The sequence below is a fragment of the Macaca nemestrina genome, chromosome 14 (genome assembly GCF_043159975.1).
Source record: "Macaca nemestrina isolate mMacNem1 chromosome 14, mMacNem.hap1, whole genome shotgun sequence".
NCBI classification, from domain to species: domain Eukaryota; kingdom Metazoa; phylum Chordata; class Mammalia; order Primates; family Cercopithecidae; genus Macaca; species Macaca nemestrina.
The window spans coordinates 33,442,734-33,460,699 of NC_092138.1; the positions used below are offsets into that span (position 1 = coordinate 33,442,734).

Sequence of the window (17,966 nt, forward strand, 5' to 3'; positions counted from 1 at the left end):
GAAAACATAATCCTTGATATTCAAGAATTTGAGATACTTTCCTTTCTAGGAAAAAAATCTTGGGCAGAATAAAACCAGGACTGCTCCTGCCTCTGATCTCTCTGCCAGCCTTTAGCACCTCATAACTAGAATGGAGCCCCACCCATCCTGCGGCAGCTTCTTCCTAAGTGACAGCCACATTAGTCAGCGCTGCCACAATGGCCCAGGCTGCTTCTGCAGGTGTCTTCTTGCAATTTGTTGACTTTAACCAGTAATAGTTCCATTTGAGGGCCACTACTTTTGCGGTTCCATACAGTGCCCTGGGAGAACTACGAGTATTGGGTGGTACATGTGTTCTGGATGCCTTCAATGGAAACAGCTCTGCCATTATCTGTTTTAAATATTGGGCCTTAAAAAGTCTCCAAAAACCCATGGACTAGAAGACTACTAAAGTATTTGCTAAATCTAAAATATTATGGGGATCAATAAAATGATAAAACCTGCATGTATTACATGATCCTAAACTGTCTTATAATACATTCTCCTCTTTAATTCATTTCAATTAATCAACTTTACGGATGCCTTGATTTCACTCAGTCATTCTGATGAATGTCTCAGATGTAAGTATAAAACAGGACTGGCAAACTTTTGTTTTAAAGGAGCAGACAGTAAATATTTTAGGCTTTGCAGGCAAGAGGCAATGTTCACATTCTTCAGGCAACCGTTCTCACCTAAAGGCTAATAACTTAAAACAATTTTTTACATTAAAAAGTGCTAAAACCATCCTTAGTTCTCAGGTCATGCAAAAACATGGGGCAGGCCAGATTTGGCCTGTGGGCCATAGTTTGCTGATTCCCAGTGTAATAACCGTTGCATGCTAACTACTAAGAACCATCATGAAAAGACTAGGGAACTGTTTTCGAAATATGAAAACTAAATTTGAGGTAAGCAACAGTCAAGAACAGCTTTTTTAGACACCTTAGAGTATATTTTGAGATAAATGACATGGACTGGAAGAGCCTATTTACAAAATGACCTCAGGATAGGGGCCACACCCCAGCAATACCAAAACAAGGAGTGTGTAAAATTGCACTGGCCAAGGCCATCAATCCCATTTCTCCTTTTCTCCACCTGCCTAACTGTCACAAATTCACTGTTCATTAAATTCATTTTTCAAGCAGGCAATGGCACTCTGTACAACCAGTATAAGCATACTTCTACTCTTCATGGCAACAACAAAAAAAAAGTCTCATTTGCAGATCAGAAAATGGGCCTTAGAATACAGAGGCACCAGTCCTCACCTTGACTTAAATTCTTCTTGGAAGGAACTCTTTATGTCAGCACATCTGTTACTGACTACCAAGTAGTAGCACCCAGCATAAAAGACACGGATAGAAGGGTTTCTATTCACTGCCACAGACATTGACTTGGTTCACAAGTAATTATCTAAGATTTTAAGCAAAGGGGAAAGAAAAAAAGAGAAAAGAACGTGAACATCTGCCAACTGCCGGGCAGTGTCCTAAACTCTTTTACGCTATCTCATTTAGTTCTCGTAACAGTCCTATGAAGTCAGTATTATCATCATTATAGAAAAGGAAACATAACCTCCCCAAACTGAATATCTAGGGACTGGAGATCCGGAATTGGACTTTAGATTTAGCTCCATGTTCTTTCTGGCATAGCATGCTGTCTCTAACAAAACAAACCAACAAAACAAAACAAAACAAAACAAAACAACAACAACAACAACACTATTTTTGAATGACCAAACCCTAGTAACCATCAATACACAATTTTGACATTGTGAGTATGGGGGCATTGCCACCCCAGTGATGGGTTTGTAATCCCAATTTGTTTTTCTTCAGAGAGCTGCAGTAGATTTCTTTAATTAAAAAATGCCATGTGAACTACTGGCAAAGTAGTGGAATATGAAATGTAAAGAAACATATTACAGTTTTCTTTTATTCTACTGAATGATGTTGATTATATTCCCAAAATTTTAGGCTTCCACTTTTCCAGAAGAAGAAGAAGGAGGAGGAGGAAGGAGGAAGGAGGAAGGAGGAAAAAAGAAGGAAGAAGGAAGAAGGAGGAAGAAGGAGAAGAAGAAGAAAGTAGAAGGAGGAGGAGAAGGAGGAGGAAGAAGAGGAGGACAAGAAGGTAGGTAATCGGTAATCTGTGGCACCTGTTCTCTAATTTTCAGAACTATAGCATGTATTTTTATAGTATTTAGATAAAAGCAACAATAATTACAACTACTAGACGCTGAACACTTACTATGTTTAAAGAACTCTTTATGTAATTTAATCCAGCAATTGATCGCACTAAGAGGAAAAGTTAGGTTACAGGAAGAAGTATCATTTCCATTTATAAATGTTACATTTGAGCATAGATTGGCTAAACCTATGATCACAGGGATTGTACAAAACATAGTCAGTAATGCAATTTAAGAAAAAAAAGCCGCTGCCATGGTGCATGCTTGTAATCTCAGAACTTTGGGAGACCAAGGCAGGAAGATAACTTGAGGCCAGGAGTTTGACATAAGCCTGGGTAAGACCTTGTCTCTACACAAAATAATTTTAAAAATAAATTAGCCAGGTGGGGTGGCACACACCTGAAGTCTCAGCTACTCAGAAGGTTGAGGCAGGAGGATCACTTGAGCCCAGGGGTTCAAGGTTACAGTGAGCTATGATCATACCACTGCACTCTAGCCTGAGTGGCAAAGTGAGATCCTGTCTCAAAAGAAAAGACACAAAATACTGTCCATTCTTGCTTTTTGTATAGCTATGACTCTGAACTGCGTTAGTCCTCCAGAACTATGAATCCTAGATCATTACTTTCCCAACTGCAAAATCTTCTAGGGTAGCTGATGCGTCGCATCTTTCATGAAGTACATCCACTTCTCAGAAATGTTTGATAGGTATCCCTGTTAACCAGCTTGAGGAGCAAATTCCTATGCGCGTTGATGAGACTACATCCCATTTTCTTCTTAATCATGAAGAGTTCCCTTTTCTGAAGCCACTCACTCCTAGAAGGCAGAAATAAGGACTTTCTCTATGTCCCCACGGAAAAGGTTCCAGTGAAGCTTACAGACCCCTCACTTCCTAAGGTGGGGCTAGGTGTTAGTAGAAACTCCAGGGTAAGACTCAACTCTGAAATCCAGAGCTGATGGGTAGTGAGTGTAGAAGCAGGACACGAGCAGCTAAGTTCACTAGAGAGAACAGGACTGGAGTCTCAGGAGCAAACCCAGGTCACAGCTAGAACCAGGGAGTTCTGGAAGCAAGGCAAAAGCAGCGTGGAAATTTAGGTAGAAAAACTAAGACTCCAAGAAGGCAGCTGCAACTTCTGATGAATCAATGCCTGCTGTGAAGGCAGCGTTAATGGTTTGAGTCACGGCCAGGGCACCTGAGCAGGGCAGATCAGCCCATGACAATATTGAGGAAGATACCATAAAAGCCAGTCTTCTGGGACACTGCTGATAGCTGTGTAGAATGAATAAATTCCACAATACTCTCTCTATTCAGTGCCTGCAATATGCTCTCTTATTACTGTAAAATATGGCAAGTAATATCCAAGTTATAATTCATTAATGTCCCTTAATTTAGAGTCTTTGCTATTCTTAACATTGTCAGTACCCATACAAATATAAAAAAGATGAAATTTCACTGTGGCTACAAACACCCTGAATATGAACAGTTTTTTTTTTCTTTACTCTTCACATGAAAGAGACATAACCATCTATGTTTTTCTTTCCTTGGAAGGTAAATTCAGTTGAAGCAGAAAGTCAGAACTTTAGACTCAGCAGTCTGGTCTATAACTTCTTAACCATAAAAAGTATTAGCTTCTCATTTCAGAAATTCTATCCTGAATTCTCTGTTTTGCCACCCTTAAGACCTGCTTCAGGTACACCTCAAAGTATAATAGACCCAACCTTCTCTTCTCATATGCCAGTTGATTACTGGTGAAATTATACTCATTTAACTTTTATTTTAAGTTCAAGGGTACATGTGCAGGTTTGTTATATAGATAAGCTTGTGTCATGGGGGTTTGCTGTACAGATTATTTCATTGCCCAGGTATTAAGTCTAGTTGTTTTTCCTGATCCTCTCCCTCCTCTCACCCTCCACCTTCCGATAGAAATAATAATATAAAAATAATCAATACTTTTCCCAATAAGGATAAAGCTACAATTGCCCAGACTCACTACTTGCCTCTCCTCCTCAATGAGGTATGGAATTGTTTTTGCTCACCCACAAAAATATTTTTACAGCAAAACTTGCACATATTGTAAAACTGGGTATTTCAGCTTAATCTTGCATGAAAAACTAACATGAATACAAGGGAATAAGTGGATATGAAAAATTGAAGCACCAAATTAAGCAGCCTGCAAACATATAAAGGCATTAACATTAGCTGCATACATGCAAATGTGCCCTGTGCTGGCTGGGAATCAGAATCTTCATTTTCTTCAGCTGAGTGGTTATGAGATCTCATTCTTAATCAAAATATGAGCAGTGCCATTATAACGCTGCTGTGGGGTGACAAGCAAAATATCCACCTATAGGTTTTATGTAGTGAGAAACAGAAATAGACACTACAGTGCAATTCTAATTCTAACTCCTCCCAGTCAAGATTCAGGTCATGTTTTCCCAGAAGTCATATGCCTACATTTTATGATCCAGAGCAATGGCTTTCAAAGGGTGAAAAACATTTGACCAGCAGCAGCACCTGGACCAGCAGCACCTGGTGGTGTCACCTGGGAACTTGTTAGAAATGTCTGGCAGAAATTCAGATTCTTGGGACTCACTCAGACCTTCTGAATCAGAAACGCTGGGGGTGGGGCCCAGCAAACTGTATTTTCACAAGATTTCCAGGCGATTTGATGCATACTGAAGGACTGGCTCAGGACTAGGGGGGGCACAATTAACAGGTTAAAACGACCAGTGCCTACAACAGAGAAGTATGAGGCTTGCTCCTGACCTCAGCATTCTCCAATCTTGCTCGGTGGACCATCCACAGATGCAAGAGAGGTTACAACAACTGCAAGGTTTTGATAGCAGTTCAAAGGAATGCTTCACACAGACTTTGCCAAATGTTTACCTTTAAATCCCTTTTGTGCCCCAAGTTTCCACCTCCTTCTGACCAATTCCAAAACTGTTCTGCTGCTTTTTCACCTTTGTAAATTCCAAGCAAAGCAGTGCTTTTGAAGTTAATGCAAGTAATAACTATGCATTTTTATAATGCTCTATGTCTTTTTAAAGACTTTTACGTAGTTATGTTGTTTAATCTTCACAACTCTCCTATAAAGTTTAACCTACTGGGAAATGTGTGTGGTAGTTTAGAACCCTCTAATAAATCTCTAACTTAATAACCATTTTTTGAGAACAGACTATATGAGGCACTTTTACAGAAAATTATTTCTAACACAACTCTGCAAGCCGTCCCATGACAGCAAATATACCCAATTTAAGAATGTAGAAAACGTACTAAAACATATACCATAAAATTACATTAAAATGAAATATTAACTATTTCACAAATTTATGTTAAATCCTGTATAGATTTTTATATGGTGCTATTTATTATAAAAAGTAATAATATTGTAAGAGAGAAGCCATCACCTCCCAGTCAGGAGGGTAGAGGGAAGAGAACAACACATGACTTCAAATAATCCTCCTCCCAAAAAAGTCTTTTTCCTTCTACATTTCCCTATATTATCTGAAAAAAAACACCTATTTTTTTTTTCAGAAAAATCTAAGGTTACATTCAAAATTTGGATAATTCAACAGGACTTGTAAGCTCTAAACATAACAATTGTTTTATAACCCAATACAATAGGAATTAATAAAATTCCCTTCTTCTTGTAGATTTCTCTTGTTCCAGCTGTGTTAGCTCATCCTTGATGAGTAGTTTCTGTGGGACTCAAACATCTCAACCACACTGGCCTCTATGATGTCTTCATGGCTTAGGTCATCTGCTAAGGTCATGTTTTACTGAATCTCTAGTACAGCTTCTGTTTGAAAGGAGCCATAATTTTTGTGATCACTCATGGGACAGATGATCTTCCATACAGCATTCACTGTTAATAAATGGACTCCCTGCCAAGACCAGGCACTGGTCCACACTGTCCATGATATCTCAGACTCACCAAGTGTGGGCTTCTATATACCATTAGTTCATCACAGGTGTTCACAAGAAGATCTATACAAGTACTGAGCCTTGAAAGTGGCATTCACACTTCGATCTACAGGCTATGAAATAGTCCCTCTTAGATTATCAGATAAATCACCTAAATTTACAGGCCTGGCCTGGGGCATTATTATATGGAACACAGAACCTTTGAACGAAAGGGCAAAGAAATATAAATGAGCCATCCTTGAGGCCTGCTCGTTGCTGCCTTGGCCTTCCTGTTAGGTTACAACATTGCTCTCAGGTTAGCTCAGCAGCAGGCTTGGAGAGCCCTGGGATTTTCAGAATAGTAGACAAGTAAACACTTTAATTTTATTAAAGTCATCCTCAGCATGGCCTCAAGTGATATTTGGCTACTTTAACCTGGGACACTATTATCTTTCACAGAAATAAAAGTATTTTCAGGCAATCCTTTCCAATCAAGCTCTGTATTTTCAACCTGACAAATTTGTTTCAATGAGGGAAGGCAACACTTCAGGAGATGTGCAAGACTGGTATGTTCCAGAACTGCTATCTTCCCTGTTCATCTTCATGCTATGCAAACTATCCTTCTCTTAGAATGTTATCAAGCATCATATACTTGACAAGAATTTCCATTGCAAAACCATGACTTCTTCACATCACAAGTCCTCAATCAGTGTGGCTTCTGAAAGATTATGGTGTTCAAAGGCAAATTTTACTGCCTCCTATTCTATGCCCATACATACTCAATGGGTTTCCATCAAAATATTTTTTGTGATAAATTAATTTACTAGCACTTAAAGGTAGAAGTGACTGACAATCATTAAACAAATGTTTTCTTGATTTTGTATAATAGAACATAAAAGGGAATAACTCCAAGTACTTTTGCTATTTAGCCAAGTCTTAATCTTCATCAAATTGTCTTAACACTTCAGACTTTACATTTAACTAATTGATGAAGTTTCCTTTTGCACCTTTGGCATTTTCATGGTTTGGCTTCTTTCCATAGATCTAGGGCAAAGGTTTGCAGCGGATGTTAATATGTACTCCCGACAAGCACATTTCTAGAACTTTAAAAGAAAGGCTTACAAATTTTGTTTTGTAATATTTTCCCCTGCCTGGTTCTGCCTCTTGGTTTGTTGACTACTCTCCAAAACAAAAGACATAATTCATTTTTTAAAAGGAAGAAAGTGAGAAAGCAAAATCATACCTGAGGGAAGGAGGAATAAGGAAAGAAGTAGGGCTCGGGCGCGGTGGCTCATGCCTGTAATCCTAGCACTTTGGGAGGCCGAGGTGGGTGGATCACCTGAGGTCAGGAGTTCAAGACCAGCCTGGCCAACATGGTGAAACCAAGTGTCTACTGAAAAAATACAAAAAATTACCCAGGTGTGGTGGTTGCACATCTGTAATCCCAGCTACTAGGCAGGCTGAGGCAGGAGAATTGCTTGAACCTGGGAGGTAGAGGTTGCAGTGAGCTGAGATCATGCCACTGCACTCCAGCCTGGTTGACAGAGCGAGACTCCATCTTAATTTTAAAAAAAAAGGAAAGAAGTAGAGAGGGGTAAACTTTCACAGTGATAAGCTACCTGGAGAAGTACAATTCTGGGAACAAAGTTGAGCAAGATGGTCATCTGAGTGTTTCAAGTGCTCTCAGAGTTACGGAAAATGTGGGTCAACCTGAAGACGCTCCACTGATGGCTGGAGCAACTTAGGTATCCTTGCCCCTTAGGAGGCAAACCTACCACAGCCGGAGGCTCAAATTCCAGAGCTCAACATCTTTTTGAGGACCAAATATAGAAAAGAGTCATGGACAAAAAGTGGACATTTGCTTGGAATGACAAAAACATTTCAAGCTGAACCTTAAAATATTTAAAACTCTAAAACTTTAAAAACACTACCAGACATATAAAAACAGACACCAAGACAAATGTGACGGTTTGGAAAATGAGCCATATGCTGTATGCTACATACAACAAAGGTACTAATGTTTTCCATAGATATGGATAGCATTGCTTCCCAAACCCATTGCCGAGAGGTTTCAATATAGCCAGACCAGCCCATCACTAGAAACCATTTATATTGGATGTTAGACCATTTTTCAGTCATTTCTGGTTAGCGTTGACTGTTGACTACTGGGTTCCAGGTCTTAGTAAGATCATAGATTTATGAACTAAAGTAGTAGGGGAATGCTTTACAGGCTGCTTAAAATTGTTTGTTAATTTAATGTGCTGAAATAAATGTTTATATATCAAATATTGAACAAATCAGACATACAAAAACAAAAGCTAGTCATGCTTTTTCATATACATATATATCTAATACAAAATATTTATGTATGTGTTGGTAACACTGCACATTGATATATTTGATGTGTGTATGCACCCGTACCTGAAACCTCTGTAAGACTGGTCAACGCTTCTTAATCTCATCTCCCTGTGTCTCAAAAAGCAGAGGCTATGTTGTCCCTAACAGTAAGTGCTTAAAGCAACTGATAAAGGTCCAATGGGCCATTATTAAGGCCCAGTTTTGATGACTGATGCTCTCAAAATATTTGCTTACTGCCTTTTCTCCCTGCATCTGAATCAACTGGGAACTGTCAAGTTTAAAACGTTATACAAGGATGTCTTTCTCCCATTCCACTGCAATGCATCTGTAAATTTTAAATTATAATGGCTTATTCATACTTTTCAAAAGGAAAAAACAGTCTGCTGCCAAACCTGGCTCTGGAATCAGATGGGGGTGGGGGTGGTATCTGCAACCCACAGAAAATAGAAAATTCTCATTGTCTGGAATGTGAAGCTGGTAAATCTTGTTTTTCATCTTCATAGCATGACTGTAAGAGTGTTCCATATGTAAGGACAATCACTAATTATGTTTGCATAAGTATATCACCATTACAGAGAGTAGAAAATGCATAAAAATCCAGGCTGACTAAAAGAAAAATAACTTCCTTATGGCATATTAATCTCTTCTTCTTTTTTTTTTTTTGTTTTTTACTACATACATGTAATTTTCCAAATATAGTCACCTATTATTCAAACCTAGGCAGATGGAAGCTGGTCTGAGAGTGTCATCCCATCTCCTTTCCCACAACGGTTGGCAAACATAAATGAACATTCTTACAAGTTGGTCTGCTGTTGTGAAAATTTCCTTAGAGACCTGGGGCTTCCTTTTAAAACATAAAGATGACAACTGTTTCATTAAGAAATCCACACGCAGCCTGCTACCTGCTTAAGGAGGAAACATTTCCTTCGACTCTAAATCAAGTGAGTAAATTTAACATACCTGTGAGGGTTGGGTGCACTGAATTTCTGGCAGAAGTCCACAACTAAAAGAGGTAATGCATTATTTTATTTTATTTCTTTATGAGAAAAAACAATCTGCTGCCACACCTAGCTCAGGAATCAGAAGGGGTGGAGAGCAATTTGCAGCCCATTGATAAAGAACAACACAGATGATCTTAGGAAAATTTTTTCTCACGGGAGCATTCCTTTCAACCAGAATAAAAGGCCTAAAGAAGGGTAGCTGTGGTTGGCTCTGCCTTTGCTGTCTTTACCTGAATAGAGGTCAGGCCCAGGTCCTGGGGAGCGTCCCACGGTCCCTTCAGCAGCAGCATCTCTAGGGGAAGTGGCCGGCTGCAGGGGCTGCACGCTGAGGCAATCCGTGAGCAGGTCTGGATGGAGCTCTGTGCTGGACCGCAACTAAGAGGAGAAAACGGAAGAGACATTGATAAGGAAAGCTAGTCCTTGGAATATTTTCCTGGGAAGGCATCATGCTCTATCAGTGCAACTCAACCCACAAAAATTTATCAAGTAGCAACTACGGGTAAGGCACAGAGTCTTAACAGAGTGTCAATAAAAGGGTCAGTTCTCCAATCCTAATAACACCTGGCAAGAGCTTCTGGAAAAATGTGGCTAGAGGCGGATTTGACTTCAGTCCTTGATATTTCCACTTACGGGAACTCAACTTCCTATTATACTTCCTTTTATTTGTTCTATATCTTATCAGAACTTGTAGCGATAACAACAACAAACTCAAGTAGACTTAATTCATCTTGGAAAGTGCTTTTAAAATAGAAACACTGTCATGAAAACATCCCAGAGATGATTAAGAAATGCCCATTGAGATTTAACTCCTATAGATTTTCCATGAAGGGAAAATACTCGGGTTAAATTTTAAAATATTATGGAACATGATTCAAAGATAAAACAGTGTGATTAACAGCAACAAAACTCCAACAGTAAGTTACATAAAAACAGAACAATTTAAGTCTTATACATTAAAGAGTTACATGTAAAAAAAGTCAAACAATAAAAAATGCTAAAATAAACTGTAGGTGAAAAGTTGTCTGATCTTTTAATGAATAAGAATTTTTTAAGTGTAATTGAAATGGAAAAAAACACAATGTAAGATTTAGTGACATAAAAATATTAACGCCCTGCTTGTACAAAAACATAATACCTTAAAAGCAATCTAGAAATATATTTGTTACAAATATTGCAAATGGTAATCATCTTTGGTATTTAAAGAGTGCATGTATAAATTGATTTTATAAAAAGACTAAACCTTTAGATATAGAGCTAGAGTATGCTTATGCAGTCAACAAACATTTATTGAGTGTTTGTTACATACTTCTCTAGACCCTAGGAATGCTGACTGCTTTTGTCAAAGTTAGACTCTAGATGGGGAAGCAGATGATGAACAAATAAAATATATACAACCTCAGATGGTGATAAATGCTATGGAGAAAAGTGATGCAGAGAAGCGAGACAGTGAGTAGGAGTAAGGGATGGTGACTTTAGATAGGTGATATAGGAAAGCCTCTTGGAGATGGCATTCATAAAAAGCTTTGAAAGAAGTGAGGAATAAGCTGTGCAGACCTATGGGGGAAGACCCTGCCTACCCTGCGGTGTGTCTGGATGTTGTGCGGAGAAGTAAGAGTCAAGTAGGGTGAGCGTGGGGCCTGGGGCCTGGGGAAGGGAAATAGATGAAACCAGGGATGAAAGGTGGGGAGGTGGAAATGGGAAGGAGACGTTGGATAAAGCTTTGACATGAACAGAAACGGTTAAAAAAGAAAAAAAGGAGAAACAGAAATGACAATAAATGTGAAAAATGTTTGGCACACTTGCAAAGAAGTGCAATGTTAAAATGTCTTTTTACTTGCTGAATTATCAAAAACATCAAAAAAAAAAAACAGTAGTAGTGAAGGTACAGTGAGAGAGGCATTGTTCACACTGTTCATAGCAGTGAATATTGCTACAGTCTAGACATGTGGTAATATGTTTTTCAAGGTCCAGAATTGAAATAATTTGATTCTAGAACTTGTCTTAAGGAAATAGCCAGAAATTTTAAAGAAGATTTTTACCCCCGCCAAAATACACACATATATATAATAATAAATAGCATTATATATAGCAATACCTAATCAGAAAATGTAACTTAAAATGTCTTAAATGTCTACAAGTAGGGCTAATCAATTATTTTACCTCAATTTGATGGAATATTATGTAACCGTTAAAATGATATTTATGAACATAAAAGCAAAACTCAAAGTTTTTTATATATATATACACAAAATGATAATTACATAAAAATATGTAGATAAAATATCAGAAAGTAATGTAATTGAACATTAAAACTGAGTTTTGCTTTTAGTAGCACTATTACAAACTTATTTCCTTCCCTTTTTAAAAATCCTTTCTTCTGCTTTCTGTAAGGTCCTCTGAATGGGCTACACCATGGTGGAGCCATTGTGACCCCTGTGACCCACAAGTACAGGCCTCCTGGAGTCACAAAGGCTGGAGCAACAGGAGAACCACTAAAGAAGAAGAAACAGCTAGTTCCTGCCTTCACTGATTAACAGACCCTGCAACATTCCACCATTCAGATATGTTCCCGCCCTACCCTAAAGAATCAATCGACCTTTGATACTATGCCTTGCGACCTCCCTCCACCTCGTGACTATGCACCTTGTGACATTCTTCCCCTGCCTGAAAAAACTGCCCCTAACTGTAACTTTCCACTACCTATCGCAAACCTATAAAACCAGTTCCACTCCCACCACCCCTCGCTGACTCCCTTTACAGACAACTCGCTCGCACCCGAGTGAAGAAACAGCCTTACTGCTCACACTTAGCCTGTTTGGGTAGTCTCTTCAATTAGGCGCGCGCATAACACTTTCCAAATTTTCTATATTCCAATGATGTACCAAAGCTGGCTTGCACCAATCTGAGGTGTTAATTTTGTGCATCTTTTCCAAACCTTCCATGCAATGATGACAGACTGATAGCTTGAAATCGGTCATAGTGAAAGTATTTACACCATGGAAATTGGTAATTCTACAAATAGGCTTTTTCATCTAAAGAGCTGGTTGCTAAACATTACCAGCACACCACTGGCAATGACAATGACCAAATTCTGATCAGAAAGAAAGACAAACACACACATACACCAGTAAGTTACTATTTAGAAAGAAGTATTTCCTGGGTCTCAGAAAGCTTCATAAAGAGACAAACACATGCCCAGATCTTAGCCCAAGAATATGAAAGTGGCACAGTGACCCTAAACGTAAGGAAGGACATTTAACACAGGTAGTGACTGAGACATAACTTTGTTGTAACTTCCTCAGCTGTGGCACATTGCAATCTCTGACCAGGACTGTCTGTATTAGTGCCTAACTCTTTCAGGACCTTTGGAAGGTATGTTTGTTATTTTGGTACTAACCTAACACATGGCATGTAAGAAAAACTGGAAAAAAAATTTCAAGGTTTGGAATGAGTTCTGGTGATCACTTTTAATTTATCTTCCATCATTAAAATATGATCTGGGGTCCATATGTTTTACTAAGGGCAGACATGGATGCTTCTCTGCTTTCTATTACCAACTACTCTAGGGTTTTACAGTTATCAGTACCAATGAGGTCTTTGCAAGGAATTTCACGGCTAGGGTTACTCCTGGCATCAAAGGCAGGCAATTCTTTCTTAGCTTCACTAAATATTCATGTTTTCCAACAGTGTGAGTCCATACAACTTTGTGGTGAGAGTTAATTTGGTTTTCTCTGGGATTAGGCATGGTTCTAGAAAGTGCTTCTCAAATTGAACAAGCTTAGGAACCTTAAGTTAAATTTCCAAAGGAGAGCCATATGCATAGAAATGCAGTCATGATATGGAAGTGTAGTATCCCTCCCAGATCTTCAGACCAGGAAAGGGGCTTTCAGATCCCTTAAGGTTTTTAAGCATTCTCTAGTACAGGAATGATCTAAAGGGTGAGGCAGGAGGCACACAGCAGAATCTCTTGGGAGGGGTGTCTTTCAATGTAACATAGTTTTATATTTGGAATAAGAAGCCCAACTATTTATTTAAAAAAAATTGCATAATGTATATTTTACCAACATCTTTTTTTTTTTTTTTTTTCTGAGACAGAGTCTTGCTCTGTTGCCACCAACATCTTCTTAGCTGTTAGGAATAAAGAAGATAGAGGGAAATTTTTCAAGGACAGGAGGGAGGGTCTTCACCTGTGGTTCCCAATCTTGGGGATGTATCAGAATCACCTGCAGTGTCCCAACCCAGAGCTGCTGATTCAGTAGGTCTGCGATGCAGTTCTAAGTTCCCAGGTGATGATGCTTCTATTGGTCTGGTGATTACAATTTTGGAGCCACTAGTCTCTAAGAAATTTTATGAGGAGAAACTAAGATTTTTCTGGTTATGGAAAGAGGAAAGGAACTGTGGAAACAGCGAATTATAAAAACCTAGCATTTTTTAATGTACGAACAGAAACCTTGTTATCTCATCTTCCTTGATTAGCTGTGACTAATAAAGATCCTTCTGAAGTAGTGACTTTGGGCCTCTATAGTTAGCAGATACTAGGAAAAGTCACGGGAGGAGAGGATACCTACAAATCCTAGGAATGTCTGCAAGTCACTGGACTTGGAGATACTGGGAAGGTAAGTTCCAACTTATGCATGGATGAATGTGTCATGTTTTGTAGCTTGTTATCATCATAAAATATCTTGGCAATTTTCTAAGATGCCTCCTTGGGACATCTGGACCTTAAAAGTTTAGTGTTATCTCCTGTGAGAAGTAACCATTAAGCCTAGGGCCATACACACAAAAAAAACTATTAACTTTCCTATATAACACATCTGACTTTCTTCAGACTTCATAATAAAAAATGGTTAAATGCGGCTCATTTCTTAACAACTTGGATTGTATTTTCTTTCACAGGGATAAAAAAGGTTAAAAAATTGCAATCTAGTTTATTACCTGCTCTTAGCAGAGAGCAGAGGACTTGCCCTTTACAAAGTCTTGACTGCTCTTTGGAGAAAAAAATGGAATTTGAAACCACTGATTGTCAATTCACCTATTTCAAAGGACTGCTGTGTTGCATGACACCAAGGACCTTTGTTCACATCGTAATCTATGTGAACGGCGTTCCTGGAATCATTCAGCTCAGCTGCCCTAACCACACTCCATTGGTTCCAAAGCAGCTCTGCCCTGATTTATCCTTCTCATTCATTTGTCGAACAAATATTTCTTGGGCCTCAACCATATGCCAGGCACTGTTCTAGGAGCCGGAAATACAACAGCAATCAAAACAAAGACTCATTCAGAGACGTTTACATTCTAGAGAAGTCAGATAATAAGCAGTAAATTAAGTAAATTGTAGAGAAGGTGGCAAGTGCTATGGAAAAAAACAAAAAGAAGATAAAGGTAGATGAGATTGGGAGTGATGGGGAGAATTTTGACCTTTTTGAGAAGAGATATTTGAGGAAAGACTTGAGGAGTTGGAGAAATTAGCTAAGGATGAAGAGGAAGAGAGTTCCAGAAGGAGGGAATTTCAAGGAGGTCAGCATGGCTGGTTGGGGTATAACACTGAGACAGAAGTAAGAAATGAGATCTGAAGTCACCCTGCAGCCCCCAGTAAGGCTCTTGGTCTTGGTGCAATAGGAAACTCTTACAGGGGCTCCACCATAAATGCCCACAGTCTCATAGGCACTTCGTCTCCCCTTCTTTGAGAGCCCATATGAGCTGTGAGGTGTGACTACTGTGATGGTTGGTTTTAGGTGTGAACGTGCTAGACTTTAGTATCCAGTTATTCAATCACTCATCTAGGTGTGTGACTGCTGTACTGTGAAGGAATTCTGTTGATGGGCTTAACATCTACAGTCAGTTGACTTTAAAAACAGAAGATTATCCCCTACAATCTGGGCAGGCTTCATCCAATCAGTGAAAGGCCTGAAGAGCAAAAGAAACTAAAGTTTCACTTAAAAAAAGAATAAATTCTGCCTCTGGAATGCAGCATCAGTTCCTGCCCAAGAGTTTTTGGCCTGCCCTACAAATTTCTGACTTGTCAGCCCCCATAATCTCAGAAGCCAATTTCTTGAAATTATTCTCTCCCCACTCCCACACATATAATATATAGATATTTATCTTGGTGAGTCTCTTTTTCTGGAGAACCCCGACTGATACAGATACTATTACAATGCACTTTAAAACCACTACCATATGATGGTTTGTTTCAGGTCAGGAAGGAGAGAGCATCGTGCCGCTGAATCCCACAGAAAAGGGCTGGATGTACATAGTCAACAGGAAACACTTTTAAAGACTGCATTTCAATTAAATAAATATACACCAATCTCTACAGTGTGTTGGATACTGTGTACCTCACAACTCTGTGGGGTACATACTATTGTGACTTCCATTGTAGAGATGAGAAATCTAAAATAAATTACACAGCTACTAAATGTCAGGCTTGGATTTCGGTGTGTTAGAATCCCAAATCATGCTCTCAGACATTACATTACACTGGCTCATAAAATAGCCCACCCTCAACTTTTTCCTTGTGTCCACACCACACTACACTGCACAGGCTAACACACTTCTCTTCGTCTTATGATTTTTTTTTTTTTTTTTTTTTTTTGAGACGGAGTCTTGCTCTGTCTCCCAGGCTAGAGTGCAGTGACGTGATCTTGGCTCACTGCAAGCGCCACCTCCTGGGTTCACGCCATTCTCCTGCCTCAGCCTCCTGAGTAGCTGGGACTACAGACGCCCACCACCACACCCGCCTATTTTTTTTTTTTTTTTTGTACTTTTAGTAGAGACAGGGTTTCACCGTGTTAGCTAGGACAGTCTCGATCTCCTGACCTCGTGATCCACCCGCCTTGGCCTCCCAAAGTGCTGGGATTACAGACGTGAGCCACCGTGCCTGGCCTGACTCTTTTATATTCTAGCCCGAAGCCTGTCATTCAGAGCTTGTTCTAGGAGGGAAAGAACCTGGGTAGCCAAGTTCTCTGGAAAAGTCTCTAGCATACCTTGTCACCACTGTGTATATTCTGACACCACGCCCTTTAGGGAAAGTGGTCTTTGTTGGAGTAGAGATTGAAGCAATAAAACGGAATGGACCACTTCTGTTTGGTTTTCACTGTCCCCTCCCCTGCAGGTTTGTCACCTGGTTCCATCCTGGCCTAGTAACATGAATGTCGGCAGTTGACAAAAATAAAGCATGGTGCTCATCATTCTTCACCATCTGCATCCTAAGCACACACACAGTGGTCCCAGGGCCCTGTCTCCATTCCCTTGATGATCACCACTGGTTCTCAGAATGGGGGCACTGTCATGGTAACTTTCTGATCCTGAATGAGATGATCTTGACCCAGGGAGTCCCTGAACTCAGTTTCCCTTGCTAAGAGAGGATACCTCCCTTTGCTCTTTCTCCTGATTCTGACTTCCTTCCCTGGTTTCTCTTCCTCTTCCCATTCTTCCACTGTCATTTTTTCGGTCCTCACTCTTTCCAGAGAGTTCAGTCAGACTCTGTAGGAATGATGCACACCTCTATCTACATGCTCCCCACATGCTATTTTAGATGTGGAAGTCAGGGAAGGCCTCTGTAGACTGAACATTCTGGGCTGAAACCTGAATGAAGCGATGGAGCAAGATATGCAGAAAGACATGAAATCTACCAAGGAAACAAACTGATGGGTTCTGAAAATAGTCATTGGAGAGGAGTAAGCAAGGGAGCAAGAGGAAGGGTACGGGATGTGGGGCTGGAGAAACTGCCAGAGGTCAGGCCGTGTGAGGCCTTCAAGCACATGAAGATTCCGGATTTGCTTTCCTCGCAATGGTGAACCACTGGAAGTGTGTGAGCAGGAAAGCAAGTGGTTTATCTTATAAAAGATTCACTCTGATTACTGTGCAGAAAACAGGAGGAGGACAGATGTGTCTGGTTAGGGGCTATTACAACAATCTGGATGAGAGATGCCAACGGCTTAGGGGAAACAGAGGGGGTGAGGTGTGGTCAGTTTCTCTTTTGAAGGTCAAGCTGAATTCACTGTGTAATATGAGAGAAACACAGGAGCCAAACATGGCCTTAAGTTTTGGCCCAAGGAACAGCAAAGGAGAACAGAAAAGGAGCAGGTTGGAGGTAAATCAGCAATTTGGTTTTGAATGTGTTAACACTGAGATGACTCCTAGACTTCCAGGTGGAGAAAACCTGCAGGCACCTGCACACAGAGGGTGGGTTCACAGAGCACGATGGGGCCGGACCACGAATACCAACTCCTTGCTGCATTTCTGCCTCAGGCTCTTCTCTCACCAGTTCATCCTGTGATATCAAATGGACTCTCCTAAAATTAAGTTTATCATGCTATACCCAAGGTACAAATATCCTCATGTATTGCTTAGCACACAAGTCTCAAAAGGCTAAGACATTAAGCACCTCCATACTGTGACCGCACCATGTCCCACGAATGCATATTTCTCCGGGTCCTGAGAAGAGCCTATCCTCACTGTCTGCAAACATCCCACGTAGTATGCTGCTCATTCGTCCTGCCCGGAACGGACTCCC

The 17,966-nt window shown here is 39.9% G+C and overlaps 1 protein-coding gene and 1 long non-coding RNA gene across 10 annotated transcripts in view; one reads left to right on the forward strand and one right to left on the reverse strand.

Annotated features, from left to right (window-relative positions):
* Positions 1–13,433, forward strand: part of LOC105491833 (uncharacterized) — a 52,752-nt gene extending 39,319 nt beyond the window's left edge. For both annotated transcript variants that reach the window (XR_011612521.1, XR_011612522.1), the window contains exons 3-5: positions 1,983–2,136; positions 9,150–9,391; positions 11,843–13,433. This is a non-coding gene — a long non-coding RNA (uncharacterized lncRNA). The remainder of the gene's footprint in view (positions 1–1,982; positions 2,137–9,149; positions 9,392–11,842) is intronic.
* LOC105491836 (GLIS family zinc finger 3) overlaps positions 1–17,966 on the reverse strand; it is a 478,098-nt gene that overhangs the window by 61,478 nt on the left and 398,654 nt on the right. For all 8 annotated transcript variants that reach the window (XM_011758546.3, XM_011758539.2, XM_011758533.2 and 5 more), the window contains one exon: positions 9,682–9,826. In XM_011758546.3, the coding sequence (XP_011756848.1) occupies positions 9,682–9,826 (145 nt within the window). The remainder of the gene's footprint in view (positions 1–9,681; positions 9,827–17,966) is intronic.